At 40.8% G+C, this 15,672-nt stretch overlaps 1 protein-coding gene across 2 annotated transcripts in view; it reads left to right on the top strand.

Annotated features, from left to right (window-relative positions):
* The window catches only part of LARP4B (La ribonucleoprotein 4B), a 91,202-nt gene that overhangs the window by 17,870 nt on the left and 57,660 nt on the right, over positions 1-15,672 (top strand). For both annotated transcript variants that reach the window (XM_061436548.1, XM_061436549.1), the window contains exons 2-3: positions 14,850-14,984; positions 15,607-15,666. In XM_061436548.1, the coding sequence (XP_061292532.1) occupies positions 14,904-14,984; positions 15,607-15,666 (141 nt within the window). In that variant the 5' untranslated portion in view covers positions 14,850-14,903. The remainder of the gene's footprint in view (positions 1-14,849; positions 14,985-15,606; positions 15,667-15,672) is intronic.

The following is a 15,672-nucleotide window of genomic DNA, read 5'->3' on the forward strand; positions in this document are numbered from 1 at the left end:
AGAGCAGGAGTCAAGAAGGGAGACACTTGCCCGGCCTGCTGTAATGGAGAGGCGGCTGCCTTGCTGTGTTGTAGAGGGTTTGCAACTCAGGCTTTGTGCAAAGGGTGGGGGATGAGGGTCCAGCTGGCCTGCTTGGTTGGTTCCAGATATTACAGTGCATGGCGTGGCAGGTGCACGCTGAAGGTGAGAGATTAACTCCTTCGGGAGCATCATTCTGCAGAAGGATTGGTGCGACTGGGGGAGGGAGACCTAGGAGGTTGGGGTTGTGGTTCCATTCAGAGATGATAGTTATTGAAACAGTTTAGTGACAGTGGAGGTGAGGAGGGATAAGCTTATATGAGAGAAAGATTAAAAATTTATTTGCAGGTTTATGGTTAGAGCAGTGGGGTAGACGAGGTAGTGTATTTCCTTGAGCCTGGGGGAGTGTAAGTTTTTATTTGTTTTATATGAGGATGGATTTTTTAAACAGTTGATTTTGACTTATGAGGAATCCATAAGTCAAAAAATGTTCCCCAGATATTTGCTTAGATGCCCTGAAATTTAACAGGTGGTGGTAACTGAAACGTGGAGAAGCTGAGTGCAGGAGGCTCAACGAGGTGGAGGCTCCACGTGATGCTCTCCTATGAATGCAGCTGCCTGTGGGTAGCAGAGTGTGGGGCTGGTGTGCTGCTCCCTGCCTTAGCTCTGTCCTCTTCCTCCTCCCGGCTGGGTTGTTTGCTTATGGAAGCCAGTTCATTTTGTCCCTTAGTTTGTGCAAAGCAGTTGTGCTCATTAGTGCAAGTGCATGATTTAACTGTAGAAACTGCAGAGAAAAACTCATTTTCATTAAGTCTCTTAAAGTTTTCTAAGATGCAGTTTATATGTTTTTGGGTTCTTTGCCTTGACTTTCGAGGTCTAGTTTTTGAGAAAGAGTTGTGTAAGATTATAGTTGTTGTGGAATATTTCCCTTTCACTGAAGTGTACGGTCTTTTTTTTTTTAATTACTAAATTTATATGTGATTCCAGAACTTGAAACAGTCGTGCTGCCTCTAGTTCTGGTTCTTCGGTGCCCCCCCGGGATTGTCAGCGAGTCCCAGTTTGAGCAGCACAGGGTTGGAGGAGCTCTGAAGTGTGTGCAGTTCTTCAGAGTGCTGAGTTCTGAGCTGCTTGCTGCTGCTGCTGCTGCTGCTAAGTTGCTTCAGTCGTGTCCAACTCTGTGTGACCTCATAGACGGCAACCCACCAGGCTCCCCCATCCCTGGGATTCTCCAGGCAAGAACACTGGAGTGGGTTGCCATTTCCTTCTCCAATGCAGGAAAGTGAGAAGTGAAAGTGAAGCCGCTCAGTCGTGTCCAACTCTTAGCGACCCCATGTACTGCAGCCTACCAGGCTCCTCTCTGTCCATGGGATTTTCCAGGCAAGAGTACTGGAATGGGGTGCCATTGCCTTCTCCGCTTACCCTCCCCCAATGTTCCTCTTGTATTGAAAGAGTATTATGTTTTTTCAACTGAAAAACTGCAGTTATGCGATTATAAATTAGAAAGCACAATAGAATGTGATAGTACTTGAAGAAATGCATGATTCATTAGAAGGATGAGATGAATTGAGGCTTTTTCCCTTAGAAAAAGAGTTAAGAAATGCACAATCTAGAGTTTATTTTTAAAGAGGACTTCTGGGTCTCTTGAAAGACTTGTGGTATTGATTCTGACTTTTGGTACAAGTGTATACTAGTACCAAATGCTGTATTTGGCCATCAGCATTTTTTTGTTTTCCAATGTAAATGAGAGAAAGTGAAGACTTTTGTGGAGAGTTTCAATAATCTCATGTTCAGTGATCACATATTCAGATTGGAAGTACTAAAGCTTTATAGTTAAAAAACCAAAACTACATATACGCAGTCCCCTAAGGTAAACATAAAATATAGAAGGTGGTTCTACATATGGAAGGTCAGCAGTAGTGGTTTTCTCCTGCTCTGTGTAGCCACATCGAGCTTTCCATCAGCACAGTGAGTGTATGGCTGAGACAGAGGTGCGGATGCTCACCCACAAGGGGCTTTGCAGCAGCTGAGCAGACTGATGTGAGAAGGACTTGGGGTCGAAGTGAGGGCCCTGAGGCAGGAAAGGATGAGGAGGTCTCTCCGCCTGGCAGACTACTGGCCAGACCCTACGCATCTGGCCCCTGGCTGGGGTCGAGGGGGGGTTCACTTTCAACCTGGGAGGTAGTTCTTGGTGAAAACAAGTTGCTGCTGCTGCTGCTGCTAAGTCACTTCAGTTGTGTCCAACTCTGTGCGACCCCATAGATGGCAGCCCACCAGGCTCCCCGTCCCTGGGATTCTCCAGGCAAGAACACTGGAGTGGGTTGCCATTTCCTTCTCCAGTGCATGAAAGTGAAAAAATAAAGTGAAGTCGCTCAGTCGTGTCTGACTCCTAGCGACCCCATGGCCTGCAGCCCACCAGGCCTCTCCGTCCATGGGATTTTCCAGGCAAGAGTACTGGAGTGGGGTGCCATTGACTTCTCCGGAAAACAAGTTGAGCAGCAGACAAATGGTGGTCAGAGTTCATTCTCAACAGGCTGAACTCAGGACCGTTAACCTTTCAGCTGTGAAACAACATCATTCTGGGTGCGCTTACCCCTTCCACGTTAGGCTGGTGGTGTCGACGTGCTGCCTTGTGTCCTGCACAGGGTGTAGGCTTGGCCTCAGGACTTCCTGGTCCTGTCCAGAAAGATGTCAGTTAACAAAGCTTGCACTTTCCATTTTCTTCTCCCTCTGGTGAAAAAGTGTGTGACTGTTTTAGGAGATACTCTTCTCTTGGGAAAGAAGCAACTCATGATAAAAGCAAGAAGTTACACTTGGGGGGCAGAAGGCTGTAACTCTAAGGATGTGTTCCCCTTCCCCTTTACGCTCACATTTACCAGAATTTTACAGAACCACCATTACAACCACAAGCAGAGTAAGAGAAGAATTCTTATTTTTAAAAATATTTGTTTATTTATTCAGGACTTCCCTGGTGGCTCAGATGGTAAAGTGTCTGTCTACAATGTGGGAGACCTGTGTTCAGTCCCTGGTTTGGGAAGATCCCCTGGAGAAGGAAATGGCAATCCATTCCAGTACTAAAATCCCATGGACAGAGGAGCCTGGTAGGCTACAGTCCATGGGGTCGTTCGGCTGTGCCTGGTCTCTTAGTTGCAGCGTGTGGGATCTAGTGCCCTGACCAGGGATTGAACCCAGGACCCCTGCATTGGGAGCGTGGAGTCTTAGCCACTGGATCACCAGGGGAGTCCTGAGAAGAATTTTTAAGTCCACTCCATATTGTTTTGGTTGTTTCAAATAGTTTATTTAGAATTCCTTATAACCTAGTAAAATAATCTTTTCAAATAATTGACTACTCTGGGGTAAGATTTCATGCTATGCTAAGTCACTTCAGTCGTGTCCGACTCTGTGCGACCCCACAGACGGCAGCCCACCAGGCTCCCCTGTCCCTGGGATTCTCCAGGCAAGAACACTGGAGTGGGTTGCCATTTCCTTCTCCAATGCATGAAAGTGAAAAGTGAAAGTGAAGTTGCTCAGTCGTGTCCGACCCTCAGCGACCCCATGGACTGCAGCCCTCCATGCTCCTCCATCCATGGGATTTTCCAGGCAAGAGTACTGGAGTGGGGTGCCATTGCCTTCTCCGGTGAGATTTCATAAACCAACTTTAATCCTTAAAGCTTGAAGGGACCTTTAAAATTTTTTTGTGTAGTATTATCTAGTTCTCAATTGAAAGCACTTTGTGTAAAAAGTTTTTAATGTAATTTTTAGGGTGTACATCTCATATAGATGCTTTCCCACTCTTACTTGGCTAAGACATAAGTTTTTGCATGTTGTGTTTGATTTTATGCTTTCCCTAAGAGCAGAACCAGGTTAAACTATGAATAAGAGTTACCTTTTCCTCCTCCTTTCTTTTTTTGATAGAAGCACAGGTAGGTATATATAAAAGGAAATTAAAAAAAATCATACTTTATTGGCAGCATCTGTTTAAACATACATATTTCTGTACTGACTGCCAATTTAAAAGTGTAATTAAACAGCTACTACGGTGAGATTGGGTTGCTCTCTTTCATTTATCATTAAGACAACTCCGTGGACAAAATGGACCATCATAGAGACAGTGAGTCTTAAAAAACAAGAAGTTAGAGTAACAGCCCTCCTGGAAGCCGTATCCGTTGCTCTGTAGACATCCCCACCATTCAGGTCTACAGATTCAGTTAAGTATATAATCTGGTAATGTGCTGTGGAAAGTACATAGCTGATCTGCCCCAAGATACTCACAAGTTATTCTGGAGTGAGACAGGAATGTGCATTTTAGATACTATATGTGATGCAGAGTACTCTTGCCTGGAAAATCCCATGGACAGAGCAGCCTGGTAGGCTGCAGTCCACGGGGTCGAGAAACTGAGTGACTTCACTTTCACTTTTCACTTTCATGCATTGGAGAAGGAAATGGCAACCCACCCCAGTGTTTTTGCCTGGAGAATCCCAGGGATGGGGGAGCCTGGTGGGCTGCTGTCTATGGGGTTGCACAGAGTCGGACACGACTGAAGCGACTTAGCAGCAGCAGCAGCAGCAGGGTGATGCAGACAGCAGTGAGGTAAACAGAATAGCCCAGCCAGCAACACAAAGCAAATGTATGAGTAACTAATTGCCATTGTGGTGTTTTATTTTCTTGTTTTTGTTTAATCAAGTTGTATCTGACTCTTTGTGACCCCATAGACTGTAGCCCACCAGGCTCCTCTGTCCATGGGATTTCCCAGGCAAGAATACTGGAGTGGGTTGCCAGGCCCTCCTGCCAGGGGATCTTCCCCAACCAGGGATCAAACCAGGGTCTCCTGGAACTCCTGGCTTGGCAGGCGGATTCTTTTATCACTGAGCCACCTGAGAAGCCCAAACACATGTTCTTCCAGTCCCAAAACGCTAGGGTTGTGCTTTAATGATTTGATTTAGCTTTTTGGACCATTTTTGTTTTTTCTAATGAGTTTTATCAGTTTCAAAGGTCTGCAAAGTAGACATGGAAAGTAACAGATTTTGACTTTTCTAATTGATTCTCAAAGGGGATCACACACTATTTAATGAAGACAATCTCTGAAGTTCTTAACAATCCATTTTCCATGTTTAGGTAAAATTGATTACTTACCTAGTTGAATGTTTACTATTTTTTTTTTTTAATAGAATGATCCCTGTCATCATGCTGGAGCCCTCAGAACCCACGTCTGTGTGATAGCATCTTGTCTCAGCCGTCTTCTCTGCTCATTCTCTGTTCCTTGACTCATTCCTCTTGATCACACACAGTTACCAGGCATCAGAGGAGACTTGAGCATACTTAGCTGCAAATACAGAAAAAGTATTTAGACAACAGGATAGTAAAATATGTATTAGAGTTAGTGACAGAGCAAATCTCTTTGGGGTAAATTGTAGCATATCGTTGGTGGGATTTATTGTTCTGTTATGTCTTGTTCATGAGAAGAAGAAACACATGGATACCTTTGAGAAGCTCAGAGTGATTGTTGCTGTAAAGAGCAGAGAGGCTGTGGGTAATGAGGACGGGTTGAGAAGGGGACTCAAGATTGCCTCCAGGAAGGAGGAAGCCAGTTCCCTTGGGTATGTACCTAGAGGTGCAGTTGCTGAGTCATAATGGATTAAGCATTTTGAAGCTGTTCACCCAAGTGCCTGTGTGCTATTAAATTCCCACCAGCAATGTATGAAGAACTCATTTCTGCACACCCTTGTCAACACTTACTATTTGTTGTTTTGATTATAGCCATGCCAGTGAGTGATGTTTTGATTTGCATTTCCCTAGTGACTTAAGGGAGAAGGCAGTGGCACCCCGCTCCAGTACTCTTGCCTGGAAAATCCCATGGACGGAGGAGCCTGGTGGGCTGCAGTCCATGGGGTCGTGAAGAGTTGGACACGACTGAGTGACTTCACTTTCATGCATTGGAGAAGGAAATGGCAACCCACTCCAGTTTTCTTGCCTTAAGAATCCCAGGGATAGGGGAGCCTGGTGGGCTGCCATCTATGGGGTCGCACAGAGTCGGACACGACTGAAGCGACTTAGCAGCAGCAGCAGTGATTTATGATGTTAAGCATATTCTCACCTGCTTATTGGCTATTTTTATATCTTCTTTGGAGAAATGTCGATTCAGATTCTTGGCCCATTTTTAACTTGTCTCTTACTTAGTTTTAGGAATTATTTATTCGATATATAGTTATGTGTCCCTTATCAGATGTGTAATTTGCAAATATTTTCTCTCACTCTGGGTGGTATTCTTGGAAGCACAAAAGTTTTGATGAAGACCAGTTTATTTTCTTCTTTTGTTGTCTGTGCTTTTGGTGTCCAATCTAAGAAGCCATTGACACAAGTACATTTTCTTGAAGCCTTTCTCTATTATCTTCTGAGTTTTACAGTTTTAGCTCTTACATATGGGTGTTTGCTTCATTTTGAGTTAATCTTTGTATAGAGAGTAAGTTAGGGGTCCAGCTCCATTCTCCTGCATGTGGATATTCAGTTGTCCAAGCATCATTTGTTGAAAAGAGTATTTTTCTGCATTGAGTGGTCTTGGTACCCTTTTGAAAATAATTGACCCTGAGTATAAGGGTTTATATCTGGATTTTCAGTTCTGTTCCATTAATCTGTCTTTTGGCCAGCACCACACTTTTGATTCCTCTAATTTTGGAGTGAGTTCTGAAATCAGGAAGGGTCCGTCTTCCAGCTTTGTTTTGATTGTTTTGTGGGTCTCTTGCATTTCCGTAGGAATTTTAGGATCAGTTCATCAGTTTCTGCAAAGAAGGCTGGTTGAATTTTTATGGATTGTATTGACTCTGTGGATCGATTGATTGATTGTGGGTTGATCTGTTGGCCATCGTGAGAGTGGCATGTCTTCCCAGCCATGAACACCAAGCACTTGTCAGTTAGAACTAGTTGTATCTTTTGTCAGTGGTTCTCAAACCTTGTGGGCTCAAGACCTCATTACACTTTTAAACATTGAAGGTCCCTGAGAGCTTTTGTTTACATGACTTGGTTCTTTCTATGTTAAAAATTAAGACTTAGAAATTTTAAATATGTATTTTTCTTGAATAATAACAAACTCGTTACATGTAATATAAATAACATTGCCTGTGAAAAAATAGCACTCTTTTCCAAAACAAAAAGTGATTTAATGATGAGAGTGGCATTGTTACGTATTTTTGTGAATCTCTTTAATGTGTGATTTAATTGAATCCCGGCTGGAATCTCGTCTGCTTCTGCGTTTGCTCTGTTAGTGACATGCTGCTTTGGTGGACATATAAGAGGTATATCTGGCTTCACACATATATGTGGCTGGGAAAGGGAGTAGTATGTTAATAGTCTTCTCATGTACCCTTGAACTTTGGTCCTGTACCAGAAATCCACTGTGCTTCTGTGAGAAGAGAATAAGGGCATTCAGCATTGATCGTTTCAACCTCTTGGCCCCAGAAGGGGCTTCTGGGACCTCTCATGGGGTCCAGACCACACTTTGAGACCCCCTATCTCAGAGAACAAGACTGATGATATCATTGCATGAGAAAATGTTGTGAAAACTGAACAACAGTTTTATTACCTATACTAATGGGCAACTGGGTCAGTATCTGCTCTTTCTGTAGACTCTGCTCGACCCTAAAGGATTAGGTAGTTGTTTGATAAACATGAAATCAGCCAGCCAATGAGTTTTATTAGGTATGTGTGATTATATAAATAGTTATTAAAAAAAAGTTGAACCTACAGAAATGAAGCAAAGTGGAACATGATCCTTGAGTTTTAATCTTAACTATACATTGTTAGTCATCTGGGGTCCTTCCTCTTAGTTTCGTTTGTTTCATTTTTAAATATTCACAGTTATATGAATTTTAAAAATATAGTTGCAATTATACTGTCCACAGCTTTTTAATATCCTGCTTTTTTTACTTTATATAATCATGGTGAATATTTTTAATACTTTTAATATATTGCTTTATTTTTTGCTTTTCTATAGTTCAGTGTTTATTTCCCCTTTTTGACTAAAGCTGCCATGAGTATTATTATAAAATGGTTTACATATTGTTGAATTGTTTCATTAGTACATATTTTAAATAGACGTAAGTATGGGGAGTTTTGGGTGTGTGTTGATACTGTATCCTAGTTAGATGAGTCTTGTTAGCTTTTATTATGGACTTTAACCTTAGAAGAAGGAGGATATTGCAGCAGTCCTCCATGTATGGTACCCATTACCTCAGTTTAGCTTCCATCAGCTTGCTGCATTCTTGTATTTTTGTTTCTTCTCTTTCCTTAACACTCACAAAAAAGTTATTAGCGTATTCCAAAGCTAATTATGTCCAAATTCCAGATGTGTAATTTCATCTGTAGTCTTTTAGTTTATATCTTTTAAAGATGAGACATTTAAAAATAAAAGCCAAAGCACCTTCATTGCACTCAACAAAATTATTAATCATTCTGTAATACCTTTGATCACCCACGCAACATTCAATTTTTCCTGTCAAAAATACGTTTTAATTTAATTTATTTGCATCTGGGTCCAGATACATTTCTCATACATAAGGTTATTTTGGTTAAAGCTTTTCCATTTTGTAGCAATAAAAATCTCCCCCTTTTTTTCCCCACGTCTCAGGTTTGCTGTAGAAATGGGGCATCTGTCTGTAGTATGCCCCACATTTTGGGGTTAGCTTGTAACATTCGTTGGTGTTGTTTAACGCATACTGTTCCCAGGGTTTTCTTTAAATTGGGAGTGGGGTCTGGAAGTTTGGTTAAACACAGGTTCTGTTTTGGCAAGAATATTTCATTGACCTGATGCTCTTCATCCTGTTAAGAGTGTAATCCCCACTTGTTGCATGTTAGTCATCAGGTTGAAAAGTGGCTTCAGTCCCTCTGAGCTCCCCGTCAGCTCTTTGCCTCCTTTCTAGCAGATATCAGCGATCATTTCATTAGCGATCGCAACTTGATTTCCAGATTCTGTCATCCACCCTGTTTTTAGTTGTGACTCCTGTGTAGTGAACAGCATGCCCTGGTCTTTAGTTGTGCTAAATATTCATTCAGCAAGGGCAGGCTGATGGCTTGTTTCCCTGGAGCAATCTTCAGAAAAAGGTGTTGGTGTCTTAATAGCCTCCACTGGTCACTGGTGTAGTGGTGGCCTGTAACCACTGTGGATTTTTGTACGTTTGTTTCCATTCATTCTTTGTGCCTCTCGCATTCTCTGTCTTTGGCCATCAGGAGCCCCTCTCTTCCTTTCCTGTTGCTTCTGTGACGGCACCACAGGGGTCTTAGAGAGCTTCCTTGCTGTCGCGATACAGTGTCCCAGGTTCATCTCAAACTGAGCAATATTCCGCACAAATGTGGCTGACTGAGGAGCTGTCACAGGTCGGAGGAGACTGGAGAGAAGTGACAGCTCAGTGCAGTGTGGGATCTGAGAGTAGGACCTGGCATAGGATGGGGATGTTAGTAGAACAAATAGCGAAAGCTGAAGAAAATCTATACAGCTGAGCTTGAACACCACAGGGGCTAGAGGTGCTGACCCCCAACAGTCGAAGAGCCACTTGTGATTTGACACGCAGCCCTCCCTGCCCAGGGTTCTGTACCTGGGTATCCCTGGTTCTGCATTTTGTATTCAGCCAACCACAGGTCATATCCATTTTATTGAAAAGAAAAAAAATCTGCATATAAGTGGACCCACATGTGCCTCAAAAACCCCCTTGTTCAAGGGCCAACTGTAATTTTAAAAGTTACATTTACAGTAAATATAAAATGATTCTGTGGATTTTACCTAGCTTGTTTGATTTTATGTTTGTGTTTCCTTTTACGTTGAAAGTCTTAGTACTTAATGTAATTCTTATTTTTCTTATTATATTACAGTTTGTGTATGTGTGTGTATAATACATAAAATAGCTTCAAAATAATACCAATATTTGCCCCAAAGAACAAGCCTCCTGAGTGCATTTTAAGATTTTCTTGTGAGTTTTCAGGATTTTGTGTGTGAATACTCTCTTTTAATGTCACTTAGAATAACTCTTCTTTGGATATTTATGCCACCAGCTTGATAAATAGTTAGGTTTGAGATTGATTTATATTTTTTTAAGGATTGTCTTGAGTGTCCAAGAAGACCTAAATAAGTTTTTACTTATAAAACAAACATTTCGGGTATGTGTGAAAAGAATTGTTTAGAAACAGAACTAAGAGAACTATACGCTCCCAAGTAGTTGATAAGGTTAGTAAAAACTTTCTGAGGTGGAGCTTTGACAGATGGAATTAACAGTCTGCTAGCCTAGAGACCACTTGGTTGGGGGGGAGGGGCCTCTGATTTCATGTCTTTGTTTTTTCATGTAAATAGAAAATTAAATCAAATCAGGAAGATGATCCCTTTTGTTTGGCTCATTAAGTTTTTGTGAAAGTTGCCTCTGAACACCTTTAGGTTGTCCTGTTACCAGGTCTTACGCCAAGAAACAGTTTGCTTTGAAAGTAGATCTCTTCCCCCTTTGCCTTTTTCTCTTCACAGCCTTGAGACCTGCTTTATGCCAAGAAGCAATAGGTTATATAGCTGTAAGTCTTAAAATAGTTTTGGTTTCTTAAACAAGTAATGAAAAAATTATTTTGTGTTTTATTGGAGTTGTTGTCAGTATTCTTTAAGTCTTATTTTAGATTGAGATATTTGATAATAAAGTCTATAATTTCAGTGCTTTGTAGTTTACTCAGTATAACACCACTTGGCAACTTCAGCAATTGTTGGGTTTTTTTAAAAAAATGCATGTGTCAGGTTGGTAATTTAGAGACAGGGTGTATGATTGCTTGTTCATATGGGTTGCCCAGGTCAGAGCAGAACCACTGTTGTACTAAGCTGCTGCCATGGCTGCCTTTTCATCCTTGGCTTATACACTGTTGTAGAAATACAGAAGTAGACAGGATCATATCATGACCCCTCCTTCTCCTCTCCCGGGAAGAGCACCTGTGAGCCCCCATGTCTCTGCCCCCCATCACATTATCTCCCCTGGAAGTATTTCAGTATGCATCCCTAAAAGCTAGGGTCTCATTTTATTTATTATCATTATTAAACATAACAGATAAAGCCATATAAACAAAGCCACAGTTGGGACTGTATGTGTATCTTGTCCTTGTTTGTATTGAAGTCAGGCTCCTGGTCCAGCTTCGCGGAGCCCCTAGGCCTTCCTGTGTGCTTGTGTTTGCTGCAAGGTTGCAGTAAGATCACATCCTGGGTTTGTTGTGCAGGACTACTTCCTATCTGTGGTGTGCTGTTTCAGTCACAAGGGGCGTAATTTGTGACCGACTGAAAAAAATATAGGTAGTATATATAATAAAGGACTCTTGCAGTTGATTTTTTTTCTCTTTGTATCTTGTTTTCAGCCAGACATTTTTTTCCCCCCTTCGAGAATTTTAATACTCAAGTTAATAGTGTAAAAAAGCATCTGCACCTCCCTGCTGTGACTGTCAGTGCAGGTACCATCATATTTTCTGGATTTTACAATTTAACACATTGCAGGTGATTACAGTTTAACATATTTGTCATTCATTCTGCATTGTGGAAAACATGGATCTCTGAAACTGATTTGTTTCAGGCCTTTCTCCTCTGTTAGTAGTTTACATTTCCAAGTCTATCGTACAGCGTTTCAGTGATTCTGTGCTTCTGTGGTTGCTGATACATTTAACAGTAGGACTAGTTTACCTTTGATCATCAGATTATTTCATTATAAAGGGTTTTGAGAATTTATCATAAGCAGATTATTGAGAATAGAAAGTGCCATCATAGAAACTTAAAAACCTACATGGTTTACCTAGTGACAAAAACAGCTTTTAAATTTATCTGCCACTTGGATGCTGTGTGTTTTTAGAAGAGCTTGAAAAATCTGTGTTAAATCAACTTTATCTTGTGAGGAGTCATAGCTTACAGTGAAGAGAGGGAACGCTTAAGTCACACCTGGATGTCTGAGAACCGTGGTTCTGACACTCGTAATACAAAATCATGATTAACTGATATCCCTTCTAAGCCAGTGTTACTTCATGATCCGTTTGGGAAAATTACATGAAGTTCAGTGTCCACCTGTTGAGCCAAGCAAAAGCTGTATGCAGGCTGCTTGGCATGCTTTGCCCTGTGTTCATATTGCTTTTGGTTTCTTTGCTTCAAGACTGTGAAGGGATTCCTTTAAAACAAACTTGTTTATTTCTCCAGACTACTGCTTTCCCAGAAGAAAATGAAATGGGCTGGTCAAAAACTGTATATGCATAAATTTGGGATTCATCAGTCCCAAATTAGAGTTCTATTAATTCGGTAATTTTCTGTTCTTAAAAAATGAATTTCTTTTATTTTTTCCAAAACTTTGAACTTTTTATTTTGTATTGGGGTATAGCTGATTAACAATGTTGTGTAGTTGCAGCTGAACAGCAAAGGGACTCAGCCAAACATATACATGTATCCATTTCCCCCAAACCTTCTTTCTATCCGAGTTGGCACATAACATTGAACAGAGTTCCACATATTACACAGTAGGTGCTTGTTGGTTATCCATTTTAAATGAAGCAGTACATACATGTCCATCCCAAAGTCCATAACTAGCCATTCCACGCCTAGCAACCATAAGTTAGTTTTCTGTGAGTCTCTCTGTGTTTTGAAGCAAGTTCTTTTGTATCATTTCTTTTTAGATTCCACATACAGGGGATGTATATAATTTCTCCTTCTCTCTCTCTCTCTGTCTTCACTCAGTGTGATACTCTGTCAGTCCCTGCATGTTGCTGCAAATAGCATTATTTCATTCTTTTTAATTGTTGTTCAGTCGCTCAGTCGTGTCCAGCTCTTTGCGACCCCATGGACTGTAGCATGCTAGGTTTCCCTGTCTTTCACCATCTCCCGGAGTTTGCTCAAACTCATGTCAGTTGAGTTGGTGATGCCTTGCAACCATCTCATCTTCTGTTGTCCCTTTTCTCCTGCCTTCAGTCTTTCCCAGCATCAGGGTATTTTCCAGTAAGTTGGCTCTTTGCATCAGGTGGCCAAAGTATTGGAGTTTCAGCTTCATCATCAGTCCTTTCAATAAATATTCAGGGTTGATTTCCTTTAGGATTGACTGGTTTGATCTCCTTGCTGTCCAAGGGATTCTCAAAAGTCTTCTCCAGTCCCATGATGTTTTCATGGTTTGAAAACATCAATTCCTTGATGCCCAACCTTTTTCATTGTCCATCTCTCTCATCCATGCATGACTACTGGAAAAATCATACCTTTGACTCTACGGACCTTTGTAGGCAAAGTAATGTCTCTGCTTTTTAATATGCTGTCTAGATTTGTCATTGCTTTTTTCCAAGGAGCAAGTGTCTTTTAATTTCATGGCTACAGTCACCATCCGCAGTGATTTTGGAGCCTAACAAAATAAAGTCTGTCACTGTTTCCATTGTTAATTGCTGAGTAATATTCCATCATATATTACTCAGTCATTAAAAGAATGAAATAATGCCATTTGCAGCAACATAAAGGGACCTAGAGAGTGTCACGTGGAGTGAATTAAGCGCCAGTGGTTAAGAACCCACCTGCCAATGCAGGAGATGTAAAATCCCTGGTTCAACCCCTGGGTTGGGAAGATCCTCTGAAGGAGGGCCTGGCAACGCACTCCAGTATACTTGCCTGGAGAATCCCATAAATAGAGGAGCCTGGAGGGCTATAATCCATAGGGTCACAAAGAGTCCATCCTAACTGAAGCTACTTAGCATGGACACACAGACATGCCATTGTATGTATGTACCACATCTTTATCCATTCCCCTGTTGATGGATATTCGGGTTGTTTCCATGTCTTGGCCACTGTAAAGGGCTATAAAGAACACTGGGGTGCATATAACCTTTCGAATCATGTTTTTCTCCAGATACATGCCCAAGAGTGGGATTGCAGGGTCATATGGTAGCTCTATTCTTAGTTTTTTAAGGAACTTCCATACTGTTGTCTATAGTGGCTGTACCAGTTAGCATTCCCACCAGCAGTGAAGGAGGGTTTCTCTCTCTCTACACCCTCTGCAGCATTTATTGTGTGTGGGTTTTTTGTATTTAACCATTCCGACTGGTGTGGGGTGATATCTCACTGTAGTTTTGATTTGCGTTTATCTAATAACTAGCCATGTTGGCATCTTTTCTTGTGCCTGTTGCTTATCTGTTTATCTTTGGAGAAATGTCTTTTCAGGTCTTTTGCCCATTTTTTGAGTGGATTGTTTATTTTGATGCTGTTAGGTGTCTTAAGCTGTTTGTAAATTTTGGAGACTAGTCTCTTATTGGTTGCATTGTTGGCAAGTATTTTCTCAATCTGTGGGTTGTCTTTTCGTTTTATTGTTTCCTTTGCTGAGCAAAAGCTTTTAAGTCGGCCCTATTTCTTTCTTTCTGTTTTTATTTACATTATTGTGGGAGATGGATCAAGAAGATGTTGCTGTGATTTATGTCAGAGGGTTCTGCCTATGTTTTCCTCTAGGAGTATTACAGAGTTCTATATATACATAAATTTGGCATTCATCAGTCCCAAATTGGAGTTCTAGTACTTTGATAATTTTCTGTTTTTAAAAAATGAATTTCTGGACATGAGTGGGTTTGTATATGTTAACATTTGGTTTCTAAATCTTACAATATTATAGTTAGCAAATTAATATGAAGAAACTTTTTTTTTTAATGTAATTTCTTGGGTGTGAAAGGTGGACATTATTGGCACATTTCTTTAAACTACTTAGACTGCAGAGGGATAAACGTATGACCTAGAAAACTTGAGGATTTTAAAACTGCTTAATAGTTTCATTTTAGAATTAAATTACCCTCTGCACTTCAAGTTACCAATTTACTGTCTGTCGTTTTACAGGATTCTCTGGCTAACATTGAACTTCTCCCAGTGGAGCCACAAAGTAAACAGCTCATGACTTCTGATCAGGACACTAAGGTCGTGGCTGAACCGCAGGGCCAGCGAGTCCAAGAAGGGAAAGACAGCGCGCATCTGGTGAGTGGGCGTCCAGGCCAGCGCTGGCCCGTGCACCCTCTTCTGTTGTGATAACAGGCTCTGCACTCTACTCAGAACACTTATGCTTAAATATAGGGGTAAATTCTGAGTATACTTAGGGCTTACTTAGTAGAGGAAATTTCAGATTTCTAAGTGATAGAGAAAACACAGGCATTATAGTTCTTAAGACTTAGAGCTTTGGACTTAAAATCACTAAGATAAAGGCAGTGATTTATAAATATTTTAATAATATGATAGCCATTGTAGTGGTATTTATTTAAAGAGTTAATTAGAAATTATAATACAGATTTTAAATTTTGAGTGTATTTGTTTATTGTAAGCTATTATCATGTCAGGCAATGATATTTAAAGTTTCTAAATGATGTTGGGAAAAGTAGGTTTTCTTAATTTTTCCAGTTGAAATGACAAAGAATAACACCAGTCAGAATTTAAAAGTATTTTAAATTTCAAGGCTCTTACATCATTTTGACTATCTCATTAAATTTCTTTGTCATATAAGTGTGCTTTTCTCAGTGGGTTTTGTTTTGCTAAATTACCATGGTTTGAAAATGTGTTTCTTTGCATGGTAGTGATGGTGTGTCTGGTGTTTTCAATTTTACAGATGAATGGTCCCATATCTCAGACAACTTCTCAGTCAAGTTCCATTCCAGCTTTGAGTCAGGTAATT

This window comes from Bos javanicus, chromosome 13, assembly GCF_032452875.1.
Source record: "Bos javanicus breed banteng chromosome 13, ARS-OSU_banteng_1.0, whole genome shotgun sequence".
Lineage (NCBI taxonomy): Eukaryota > Metazoa > Chordata > Mammalia > Artiodactyla > Bovidae > Bos > Bos javanicus.